Here is a 13627-nt window from a genome sequence, read left to right on the forward strand (position 1 = left end):
GCTATTAAAGTACTTAATTCCCATGCCAAGTGTCATCAGACTCCCCCCGTCCCATTTCAAAAATGGTATCTCCACTCGTGCTCATGAGCTACTGTATGCAGTGCCAAGGTGAATAGACCTGTAAAAATGCAGCAGTTTTTCGTTCTCTCTCAGCATTGTGGGATGGTAAAAATGACCTCATCAACAATGCAGACCTCATGTATAAAATAAAGCACAACCGTTTTTCCCATTAATGCCACTCAACATTCAACGCTACTGCCAGGGAGATCTGTTGTTGACTGACATCTGCATTAACACACTACCTCGCACACACTCTCAGTCATGAGACTCGTATAATTGAGTGATGTAAACACGTCCACAACATATACTGACAGGTTCAAGAGCTCGCACAAATGCACATTTAAAGAACTCTTTTTCCTCATGCATAATGTTTGAGGTGTCCGCAGTCCTCTCTGAGCTAATTAGTGAAATCTTCAGGGCTCTGCTTGAGACAGGCTGCTACACACTGAGAGCAGATGGGGACCGTATGATGCTTTGGCTGACCTGAGAATCCTCCCTATATCTCCTGTTGTTGTCCGCTGTGTGACGGACATGCATTACTGAGGAGGTGTGCATACATTTGAAATAGCAGCGAATATATATTAGAGCACAGCTGGGACTTCACATATCCAACCATGTTTTGAATGTGAAAATATATTCCTCTAGTGGCCGTTGTGCAGCTGCGATGATTCATATGAAGCAGGTGAGGAAGTGCTATATTGGTCAGTAGGGAGTTTGCTTCCCTTCCCGTGATTTTCATAAAGGTTCAAGATATAGGTCATTGTGTTTGCAGGTTTTAACTGGGAGGAATTGACTCAAACGCACTGTGGTCCTTTGTGTTGTCCTTGTAGGCCACCGCACAGTAAGAGGCAAGGGGTTAAGAGTTCATGTTATTCTTTTGTTGGAAGAGTTGCTTTACTTTGTCACATCAGCGTGTGTCTAACACTTTACCATTCTAATGTCATTTTGCTGCATTTTCTCTCTCTTTCGCTCTGTACAGGCAGTGCTGGCACCACTGTTGTGTTTAACAAGAACGGTGATGCTCCAGGACGCTATGACCTGTTCCAGTTCCAGATGACCAACTCCTCCACCCCAGAGTATAAGGTGGTAGGACAGTGGGTGGAGACCCTCCAGCTCAGGGTATGATGATTTACTGGTACTAGGGAACACACAGACGACAGACACACACAATGCCAAATGTTGTCTAAATGCTAAAGATTTATAAGCGTGAAGACTTCCCGTGTTTTCCTAAATTGAAATCTCTTTGTGAAAAGGGGGTGCACATTATTTGCATCTCAAATACGAAGAGAGCTCAGGTGCAGGCATGTTTTGCTTTCAGTCTAATTGATGTGTTCTAGGTGCAAAAATGAATCTGTTTGTGTAATTTAGCAAGAAAAAGGCAGTGTTAATCTTTACTCAGAATATAAATGTTCAAAATTCCTCAGGTGTAATATTTTCCTCTGGCGATGAATAGGGAAACACACGCACATCTCAGTTGATGTGTTGCCTACTAATGTTAGTCCCACAGGAAGTTACTTTCAGACTTTATTTAAGAAGACAAATGTGTATATTCATAATTGAAACATAATTTTATCAAAGGTTATCAAATATCCCAAGGGTTTTAAGAAAAAAAAAGTGAGGATTTTAAGATCAGTGTGTGAAGGTGAATAAAATGTGATAATTTTAGATCACAATTCACAATTTGTATGCTATTAAAAAGACGTTTGATATGTTTCTAGACTATAACATCAGTAAGGGTTTTGATTTGAGAGTTCAACATTAAAAAGAAGAAAGTACAAAGAAAACAGACAATGATGTTGCTCCGTTGTTGGAGATCACTGCATAGGTTGGAGGGCTGACGGTGAAGGCGAGTGGGAGGAAGTGTTTTTAACCCAAGTGTCAGACTGTATATGTTCAGGATTTGGCAGCAGAGAGCTGCGGAAGATGTTGATGTTGTTGGAAACTGACACCTCAATACACACCTACCATGTTACTCTTGGTGCTCGGTAGCTTTCCTGCAGGTTTTACTGTACATGATGAAACTCAAAATCTATGATCCCATTTTGTCAGACGTAATTTAAGGTACACCCAAGAGAGCAAGATAAATCATATGAAAGCTCTGGGTACTTTATAGGAAAAGTGAAGGATTTTAATAGGAGAATGTGTGAAAATGTAATTTATTTTTCGCATATCCAAAAGATAGTAGAACCCATGGGATAAGAACATGGATAAGGCATTATTCATTCCATGCTAACTTTAAATAACTTTAATTCACCTACAAAAAATACTGTCTAATATTAGTGTTGGGTGTAGAGCTGGAGACAGCTGCTGTGCTGCTTTTCTAAGTGTAAGGTGTTGGTTTGTAGCCACTGTAATAGATCTCACTGTCACAACACTAGAATGGGCTTGGGTGATTCATGTGGACAATAAAGAAACATCGTTTGAAAATTGCCCATACTGCATGATAGGATGAAACCTGGGCTAAAATTTCTAGGTATTTCTATGTAACTGAGATTACAAAAACATGATATTTACATATGGATGAGTTAACATTTGCATAATGGCACTCTGGATCACAAGAATTAAACTCAACCCAATGGATTTGATAGCACAGGTGGAACAACGTTTGTTGCTGGAGACTTCTGTTTTAGTGTGATTACAAACCAAATGCTGTTACAGTGCAATTATATTCCAATGCAATAGCTATTTGTTCACTAACACAGAGCAGTTTAATTTAAAGGTTACCCTGGAATGATGATTTGTGATCATTGGTAAAGAAGTACAATGTAATGCTGTTCCAGCTGTCTAAAGCTCAAATTAATTGTAAAAATTAACAACTAAAGCAAAAGCCCAAATGAAAAAACGATGGCATCTGTATGAGTCCAAGGTGTCAAAAACCTTGCTTCTGGTCTCCATAGCAACAGAGCTGTTGGTCTCATTACCGTTGCCACACTGTGTGTAATCAGGAGGTTTTCCAGAGAGCACCATTCATTGTCCAAATAACAAATGGCACCTTCATGCCCCCAGATAAATGGCAGATGATAATCTACCCAGACACCACAGAAACAACACATTTGTCATACAGGTACACGCAACAGAAACACACTGTAGGTGTGTGTGTGTGTGTGTGTTTTTGCTGCAAAGGTACAGCTCTGTGTCTGCAATTATTGACAGTTGCCACATTTGGAGGAAGCAATGCTGTTAGTATCCTCAGCTGGACTCATGTTATATGTGAGGATATTTGTAACTAGTGGAATGTTTTATCTGCCGGTATTTAGTAACATGAGTTATGTGTGCACACTCACATTTGTTTGAATTCCATTTCACACCACAGAAATGAAGAGGTGAGGAATGAGAGAAATAGTAATTTTTTTTAAAGGAATATTTTGGCATTTTAAGGAATATTACTTATTCATGCCGGGAGTCACAGCCGGGTCACACTGCTTGCCTGAGCAGTGCCCATGTGTTGTCGATACCACTCTAATGTCTCTAAGTAAAGAAAAAAAAAGGTTAGCTTAGCTTAACAAATAACCCACCTACCAGCCTCTCTAAAGCTCACTAATTACCGCACTGTATCTTCTTTGTTCAATCTGTACAAAACTGAAGAATAAAAACTGGAAGTTGTGGTTTTACAGGAGGTTATTTGCCAGATTATTTCTCTGAGTCTGGCAATAATCATGACATTGCTAGGCAACCAGTGGCCATTTTTTGTACGGATTAAACAAATGAGACATAACATGCTAATAAGGAAATTTGTATCAATCTTCTCATCTAAATTTTGGTAAGAAAACAAGTAAGTGAAAAGTGACCAGTGGTATTCTTGTAAGTCATGTTTAAATTGAGTGTTACTCAGAAAATCACATTATGTGTCTTTAAGAGAACAGATATATTGAATCTTGCAGTCTTGGCTGGTACATTGTTGTGTTGCTTGGCGCATTACCGCCACCTGTAGATCAATGATGTGAATCTATTGACAGAACTGTGTATCGCATCAAGAGCATGTGTTTCCTTGTGAACATACATGAGACAAACAAAGCAGGGACACACATTAAAAAACTGCTCCGTAGCGTTACTAGATGACAAAAACTCCACAGGGTACCTTTAGCTCACAAATTCACTTTACAAGGCATAATACACACTAAAATATCACTAAAATTAATTCTTCTTCATTTCTAATATAGTTTTACGCTATGCTGTTCTGATTTTAACGTAGGCTGTTATACACTCATTGTCCCAAAGCCCCTTTTAAACATGTCATATCCGAGCAGTTTTAGATGACAATAAAATCAATTTAATTTAGTACCACTCAAATCTTTTTTCTTTTTGTTTGTTGGAGTCCAAGTAATTTACTTTGGTTACTTGGCTGATATATTTCTGTGAAACTGCCTAAACCATGTTGGAGTATCTTTAATCTTCTGATGCTTTTCAAGCCATGGATCAGTGGACTTTCATAATAAATCAAAAGATCAGCTCCGAATATTATCCTAGCTTTTTTTAATGCCCTAACAAAATTTGTAAGAGCCCTAAAAATTCCATTTCTTCACAGCTTTTTACAGGCTGACTTGTATGTTGAGACTATACTGTAGTTTGAGCTTAAATCATGAAACACCTCAGGGCCTTTTTGGATAGGGGTTTTGATAGTTCTTCAGTGCGTCTGTACACTGCACTTTTCATTTTGATGACATGATCATAAATAGAAATAGCTCTGCAAAGTCTAAAAGAGGCATTTTGCAATCCCAAATCCCATTCTCCTTCCTTATCATCACATATTTCATACCTCAGTGGCTCCTGTATTAAAACATAATGTCTTTTGCATTTCACATTTATTTATTTTTATTTCACTGAACAAAGGTAAGCTCTGTTGCCATGGTGATTTCAATTACTTTCAAGTATTAGAAAAGTCAATCCCTGGAAGAAATTGGCAAGAAAGCTGTTGTACTGTATTAGGTTAATCGTTTATTCAACTGCATTTCAATTTTTTTTAGCTATTTGCAAAGATTGCCTTGTACTTTGTTTGTGCAAAGAATGTTACTTCATGAAAATCATAATATAGTAATTATTCACCAGTTAATAAGCTGTGTCAGAACATATTCATAATTTCTCATATTCAGTGGTACCTCTGGCTTATCAGCCTGTTGCTAACCCTCTCTTCCTGTGCTGTCATCTCTCTCCCAGCTGGAGGAGCTTCAGTGGCCAGATGGGGAGCAGGAGGTGCCTATCTCTGTGTGCAGTCTGCCCTGCAAAACTGGAGAGAGGAAGAAGAGGGTAAAAGGCATGCCGTGCTGCTGGCACTGTGAGCTATGTGATGGCTACCAGTACCAGTACGACGAGACGTCCTGCAGACTGTGTGCCTACAACATGAGGCCCAACCCCAACAGAACCGCCTGTCAGCCCATCCCCATTGTCAAGCTGGAGTGGCACTCACCTTGGGCAATTATTCCCGTCTTCCTGGCCATGCTTGGCATCATTGCCACCATCTTTGTCATGGCCACCTTCGTACGCTACAACGACACGCCCATTGTGCGGGCGTCGGGCCGAGAGCTGAGCTATGTGCTGCTAACTGGCATCTTTCTGTGTTACATCATCACCTTCCTCATGATTGCCAAGCCTGATGTAGCTGTGTGTGCCTTCAGGAGGATCTTCCTGGGCCTTGGCATGTGCATCAGCTACGCCGCACTGCTCACCAAGACCAACCGCATCTATCGAATCTTTGAGCAGGGCAAGCAGACGGTCGCAGCCCCGCGCTTCATCAGTCCCACTTCCCAGATTGCCATCACTTCCAGTCTGATCTGCGTGCAGCTGCTGGGCGTGCTGGTGTGGTTCGCCGTGGACCCTCCAAACACCATCGTCGACTACGATGAGCAGAAAACCATCAACCCCATGCTGGCTCGTGGCGTGCTGAAGTGTGACATCACAGACCTACAGATAATCTGCTCATTGGGCTACAGCATCCTTTTGATGGTAACCTGCACCATCTACGCCATCAAGACTAGGGATGTACCAGAAGACTTCAATGAGGCCAAACCCATTGGCTTCACTATGTACACCACTTGCATAGTCTGGCTGGCCTTCATCCCGATTTTCTTTGGCACAGCCCAGTCGGCAGAGAAGGTGAGTCATTTCTTTCTCTTTTGCCTTCTCTCTCTCTGTCACCACCCTTCTCTTTGTCTGTCTCTCTCCCTCCTCTAAAAAAAATTCCCTTTCATTCCTTCGGCCCTGTTTTTATCTTGTCCAAACACACAGCGCACATGCATATTTGTACAAACACAAAATGAAAACACAAACAGTGTGTTAGGGAGAACACACACACACACACACATAGTGACTGTATAAGTTATGGGCTCATTTTCTTTTGATTTCATATTCACATAGCTCTGATGTGCGTGGAAACCTACACTAGGACCACCACAGACAGAAATAGGCATGTAAAAGCGGAGGAAGGGTTGATGTTAAGCACCAGAATCCTGAAATGCCTGAGGAGTGATACAGATGGGGGTGCCGGCAGCTCCAGATGCCATTATCTTAGCTCTCACGCCTAGGGCTCAACATATACTATTGTGCCATATTCAGGAGAGGGAGACAAGCGAGTTTGAGGAGGTGGAGGAAGATGAGGGTGAGGAGCTGGAGGAGGAGGAAGGCAGAGAGAAATGAGGGGTAAATAGAAGTTTGATTCAACACATTCCATCTCTTGACAGCTGCGCTCTACTCAACAAAGCATTTGACATTGGGTGCTACTGGAGTTGATTGAGAATCTGACATTTTGACCTGATGTGCTAGTCATTGCTTATCTGGCCAGCACTGGGCAGAATACAGATGCATTCATCTGCTGGACTCACGAGTTGCGTGCGCTGCTTGGCAAGCCGCGTGTACAAGGCGGCACGGAGGGGAAGTTTTCCACTGACAGAATATCGATGCCGACAGGGAAGTGTTACTCCTAACCTTTTGAGAGGCACAGCGTTCAATATCCTTCCTGCTAAGCTACGGCATGAGATGGATCAGAAACTGATTTTCCTCATCTCAATTTGCTGCTGATTTCATAGATGAATTACACCCTCAGCAGCGATTAGGAGTTCATTATGCTACTCGTGGCGACTAGCGAGGCAGTAATGTGTTTATCTTTCGCCTTTATGCAGTTAACTCTTTCTTTACACCCGCTCCTGCCTTACACTCACCTCCAGTTCACACCACAGCATTCTGGTGTAATGGCCTATATGGGTGCCTTAACGCTTACTCCCTAGCCACAGCTAGTGAGAAGTGCCTTTGCATGTCTTGATAACATGCTTTGCAAATGCTTCAGTGCAGTTAAGGTGAAGCTATCTTATCCGTTGTTTCAGCTAATTTATACTTATACCCTCACATTTGTTGCTGGTAGGACTGTATTCCCCTCATGAATTCTTCACTAAAGATTTCGGTACAAAATACAAAAACAAAGCGTGTATATCTGCATGTGAATCAACTGTTGGAGGCTAAATGTGATCCAGCGTGATGCATTCGACTGTGTCCTCACTTTATAAGCACCTTGCCCTGTTGTGTTTTTAAGTGCAGATGTGGTCAAACACCCACGCAGATTTGAATAATCTCTCTCACCCCAGGTTGTCCAATATCAAAAGATTTATGAAAACACTGAGATGATATGATATGATGCCAGCTTCCAGTGATAATCCAAAACAATCCAGATGGCCGTTTGGCCTTGTGTTGTTTTGTTGTACTGTATTGTAGCAGAAGTTGTGACTGCAGTGAGTGGAATTTCTTTAACTGAACATCATTTACATGCCCCTTATTTTCCACACCTGTGACTCCCTCGCCCCCTCCCCCTTTTTTGCCCATTCAAACTCATGTTGAGGGAAGCCATGCGAAAATGGTAACAAAAGATCACAGAGCATCCCCCTGCCTCCTGTGCACCTGCATGTGCTCAGTCAACTACTCAACACTCTCAAGTTAATTACTGAGAGAGTCACCAGCATCCAAATTCAGCTGTCCTCAGGCCTGGAGATCAACTGACTTTTGAAACAAACACCAGGCCTGCAAGGCACTGTTCAGACAGACAAAAGAAAAAATGGTGAAAAATACTGTTAACATACATGACTGGGAGTGTTACTTTATTAAATTTAAGGCATCTTGCCACTGAACATGAAAACTCTCTTATTTGGTAACATCTTTGACCACGAAACTGGACGTTTTTTACATTTCTCAGATGAGTTGGATGATGATATAATGTCACATTTTTCCAGAGGCTCAGAAACGTTCTAGTAAAACACACAAGATCAGTCACACAAAAAGAACTCCATGTCATGAAAATATACATACCTCAGTACATGTCTAGAAACCACTTAGGCTCTTGTAAGATGTCTTCTGTACCCACAAGCTCTCTTGAAAAGAGGCTGTGCTGCCAAGTATCATTAGCAATGACTAACTATACTTTGTAAAAACTTTCCCATCCAAGCTTTCAGCAGGTGAAAGAAAAATTGCAACTTCTAATCCTCCTGTCTCTCTGCAAACAACTGCACTTGACTGGAGTTGGACTTGACACTTATTGCAAAGCTGTGGAGTCTTTTGAAAATAATATGTGAAATTCTCCTGCCTATCAGATGTTTTATGCTTGAAACCTTGAGTAGATTGCACCAGAGGCAGACTGCAGGCAAAAGGCTAAAACTGGTCACGAGTAGTGGAAAGAAGGAAAGATAGTAGTTTTCATTTTGAAAATGGATGTTGAACATTTACCAAAATGAAGAGAAGAGATTTATTTATCAGATAGGAGAGAGTGTGACGTCGCTGTTTTACAACACACAGAGCCAAAAAGCAGAAATGATGGTGACGTTTTGTATTTTTCCTGACAGTTGCGGTTTGGTTTGCCAAGATAATACATAGGATGCCAAAACTAATAAATAACTTAAAACTTAGCATTTTATTTACCAATATCCATTTACATAGAAGACTTTAAGTAAACACTGGCAAGGCACTCGTCTGGCTTAAAATGTATGCAAATTAGAATAGAAGTTAATTTGACTCAGCTGCGGGAAATTATCATATCAGCCTTATCCAACCACATTGTTTTACAAAACATGCCACATTTTTTGCATGTATTGTATCAGTGTTGCACACACAGCAAGGATGCTAGAAATCCTCTTGTGCGCTGTGGCACGCCTCTCCACAGAGAACATAAAATGTTATACTTTATGTTCCATGTAGGTGGGAGAAAATAATAATTTCTGTATTGTCACCCAGGAAATACACCATAACAATTCACATACTGTATGTATGAACACATCTCTTAGTTACTGTAGCTCTGCTATAATTAATAATAACAAACAAGATATAGATTGTACCTGTTGTAATTAAGCTGAGTTGTCCCAATAAGTTAATTTAGTTTTATTGCACTCTTACTAAGCAGCCTTGTCTTGCGGCTTATCTTAATGGTGTTGTCTAATGAAGATAAAAGCGATCAAAGTTTGATTTGAGCAATCAGAGTTTTGATTACTGTTTAAATTGTTGTTTTTCACAGTATCATCACAGATGCGAAGTTGATTTTCCCCGTTGCAAAAAAGTGTAACATTGTGAGGACAGCAGTTTCTGCAGAAACAGCATGAGTTTTCTGCACCAGCACAAAGTCAGTCATGAAAATGACTCTGTTTTTGTCAATAATAGTATCTTTTAACAAGCTTATTGTCATAAAGCAAAACATATCTCCTCTCACATATTGTTTCTGCCTGAATGTTTTGGGACAAATCTATATAAATTGTATTATTTACTAAGTTCAGAAAGATAATACCATTTTACTCTTACTGCTAAATGGACAAAAAAATCCATCACCCCTGGAATTTTTAGCCAGTCGGTGCTTATTTCATATTTTAAGATGCTGGATAAATACTGGGCCTGATTAGAGCAACAAACGTATCACCAGAAAAAACAGTGTAAACAATGTATTCCAACAAATTGCAACTTCCTCAGATTGTTTTGACTATTAATGACCTGTTTTAACACATGCAGCGCTGGTTATATGTGTCACAATCTCTTCATCTACCAATACTGAAGCCCAGTAATGGGGACTTCCTGTGCAGAGTAAAAATAAAGGGAAGACCATCCACACAGAGCGGTGTCTCCAGTATGGACTAGGGCTTTGCAGCACAAAGCCATACAGAGTTATTCATGACATGAGCCAGGCTAGAAAGTAGGCCACCCAAAACAACAAGAGACATCCAGGTAGTTGAGAGGAGACTGCAAATCCCATGGATCCATTATAGAAGGCATTCTGTAACGGTGCAGAGAGCATCCCAATTGTCACTTACTGAATCAAGTCCTTGTAGCTGTGTGCATTTATAGTACTCAACCATACCCAACTAAATTGCCTTTGCTGTAACTATTTCCCTGGTGAGAATAATTATGAGAATTTCCCTCAACGGCTTTTTGTCCAAGTGGAAGACATGTCGTTTGTTGTGGCAGGATATCGGCATTTGGCTTGTCAATGAGATGTAAAATTCAAAAGCAGGCGTTTGATTCCTGATGAGGACGTTAATAAATCATTACCCCGGCTATAAATAGAGAGTTGCCAAGCAGTTATGAAAATGACTTCATGTATTTATTTATATTAAAGCAACAGGAATTAATTATGAATGTTCTGTGACAAGCTAAACATTCGAGTGGTGGGTGAGAGGGGCTACGAATTTGGGTCAAGCTCATAGAGAGGCAAAATGAAAAACCATGTCCCACTGATTAGAGACATTAGGAAAAAGGGTTTGGTTTGCCGTGTTTATGTGGAAGCTTGCATATCTACACTTTTTTTTTGGTGTGTGTGTGTGTTTGCTTGAATGTGATGAGTATGAGTAAGCACCTCATGCTTATTGTGAGCCTGCTCCCGAATCAACTCTCCTCCATGGTCAGTAAATCAGTTCTGATAGGGTCAGCGTTGCAGTGTCTATGGTATCAGAATCTCATTAAAAGCTTATTCCAGCCGTGTTTAGTTGCTCGCACCAAACTCTGTAGTGTTACTATGGATACCAGACAGGTTAACAACTACCAAACATGGAAACACAGCACAGGGGTGAGAATCTCTTGTGATTATATTTGTTGCCATGTGTACTCCTCACAAACGTTTGATCGGCTGCCCCAATATCTAATCATAAACGCTGCTAATTTGCAGCTCAGACACAGAACGTGCAACATTTCCGCTGTCCCCCAGCTTCGAGTGACAGTGACAGTGAGTGCACGGAGAGCATTGTGATATTTATACAGTTATTAATGCATGGTGCGCCAGCCAGATCACTGCCTCTTATGCTGCTCCACAGAGAAACAAGAGGAGGTAGAGAGAGAAAGAAGCAGTTGAGTGTATTGGCATGTTGATGATATCAGGCATCAGAATTGTTGGTGGAGATTGGAAGACAAAGGCATGACTGGCATGTCAATGAGTCTTTCTTGTATGAAAGAAATTACCATTAGCCGTGCTATTTACCAAGAAAACTGTATGCAAATGGTGACATTTCCTCCTCTCACTGAATCAGTGAACATTTCGCTGCTCTGCAGATACACTGTGGTGGCTAATGTGTTTACAATTGTATCCTCTTCCCAATCCACATCAGTAGTGGCTGACTGGAAGGCAGCATATAAGTGACATCTGATGCTTTCAAGTGTAGTAGATTAGTGAGGAGGCTCTGGTGATCTGCTCTTGAAACCCCTCTTGTAGTGATTCTGTCTCCTCCAAGACCCTTAAGTGAAACAAGAGTCTCTTGCGTGTCTGCTGAATTACTGACTTCACTACCTCTTAGTGAAATCACTACCTTTTAATGAAGTCACTTTATAAAATTTGTGTTAACCTAAATCATAGTGTTATGTAAGCTCGCAATTACAGCTTGACAATGTGAAAGGTGTTATGTAACCTCTGAGCACGTCGTGGAGGAAGCATGTAAGAGAATGTACCTGCGTTGGGCTCACATGAATAGCATTCTTATGAATGATCTTGCCACTTAACGCAGTGAGAGCTTTTCACAGGCTGCACTCCACAGCTACAGGAAAACTAATGTAGAACTGCTGTATACTGCGCTGTTTTCAGTCCATGGAAGAAGTCTTTTAGTGTTGTCTAGGAAGAATTTACACAAAAATGTACCTGGGTACATAAATTGTTTGTGGGGGAAGAAGTAGCTCAGAGGCTGTAGATTGGTCTGATGAATGCTTGAGTAGTGAGATAAAACATCTGATATGAAAGGAAAGGAAAGATGACCACGGACAACTCCTCACCCCGACAGTGTGGTCTGTCAATCTAGGCGAAGGTTCAGGTGGATAGACTTGTAGAAAGGATGCAATATGAGGACATGTTGCTAAAGTCATGGTGATGCCTCTGCTATTGTCATTAATACGCTTGAACCGACTTTGGCTTAACTGAGTAGCTGCAGGTCAGGCTTTAATAAATGCTGCTGGATTATGTTACCGTATGCATGGCTGCTCTTTTCCCCTGCTACACATACACACACACAGTAAACATCCAGACCACCTACATACAGTATCTGATAGTAATGGTAGATTATCAAATACTATCAGTTATCGTCAGGAGGTTTTGTATTATATTAGTATATAAAACGAACATATCCTCTAACGGTAAGGGTCCTTTTGTCATTTCTCTACACTCCAGGATGGAAAAAAGGACAATGACCAATGAACTTATTCCCCTGGATGCTCGTATTTTGTTATCGGGCAATGGTTATTATTAGGTTTTGCTTCATCACTGTGCTCAACAGTGTGACTGTTCTGTAATTGGCCACAGATGTTTTGCCATCATAGCTGTCTTGTCTCTTATTTTTCTTGATAAGGGTTTAAATGCTGCTCCTGACTTATTTGTCTGCCTCATAGAGCTGTCAAATCAAAGTGCATCCCTCATAGAAATTAAGTGTCCATATAAATTAGGTTTGATGTTATTCCAGTCTGTATTAAAACCACTTTTTACCTGTCTGTGCTTCTCTCCAGCTGTACATACAGACAACCACCCTGACCATCTCCATGAACCTCAGTGCCTCGGTAGCACTGGGCATGCTCTACATGCCCAAGGTGTACATCATTATCTTTCACCCTGAGATGAACGTACAGAAGAGGAAGCGTAGCTTCAAGGCTGTGGTCACAGCTGCCACGATGTCATCACGTCTGTCCCAGAAGCCCAACGAGAGGCCCAATGGAGAGGCTAAGACTGAGCTGTGTGAGAACCCCGCTGCTGACCCCATGAGTAAGTAACCCAGTGAGAGAATGAAAAAGCCTCAGAGCTACATACATATGCACCATGAACCAAGCTCATTTACATTAGACCACATTTCAAGTGTTATCTGAATATGTAATCTACTACTTTAAAGCTCATAATGCAGTATTTAATCATTTCTAAAACACAACATGAATGCTTTCTGTTTTGTCACATACTAAATGTATTATTGTAAGTTATTGTAAGTGCAAAGATCAAGCCAACTTATGCACCAGAGTTTGTCTAATTAATTATTAAAGCCAACATCACAAACAGTATTTATGAGTTACAGTAGTCACAGTTACTGTCCCTTTTGTCTACAATTAATTAATAAAGCTTATATAGAGATCAAGTCCTATATATATATATATATAT

The 13627-nt window shown here is 40.8% G+C and overlaps 1 protein-coding gene across 1 annotated transcript in view; it reads left to right on the forward strand.

The window, feature by feature from the left end:
* The window catches only part of LOC118323849 (metabotropic glutamate receptor 7-like), a 32552-nt gene that overhangs the window by 17070 nt on the left and 1855 nt on the right, over nt 1-13627 (forward strand). Inside the window, exons 6-8 of the mRNA XM_035655887.1 lie at nt 1040-1179; nt 5215-6150; nt 12991-13243. Coding sequence (XP_035511780.1) covers nt 1040-1179; nt 5215-6150; nt 12991-13243 — 1329 coding nt within the window. The remainder of the gene's footprint in view (nt 1-1039; nt 1180-5214; nt 6151-12990; nt 13244-13627) is intronic.

This window comes from Morone saxatilis, unplaced genomic scaffold (genome assembly GCF_004916995.1).
Source record: "Morone saxatilis isolate NCDOM2014 unplaced genomic scaffold, NCSU_SB_2.0 Contig15, whole genome shotgun sequence".
Lineage (NCBI taxonomy): Eukaryota > Metazoa > Chordata > Actinopteri > Moronidae > Morone > Morone saxatilis.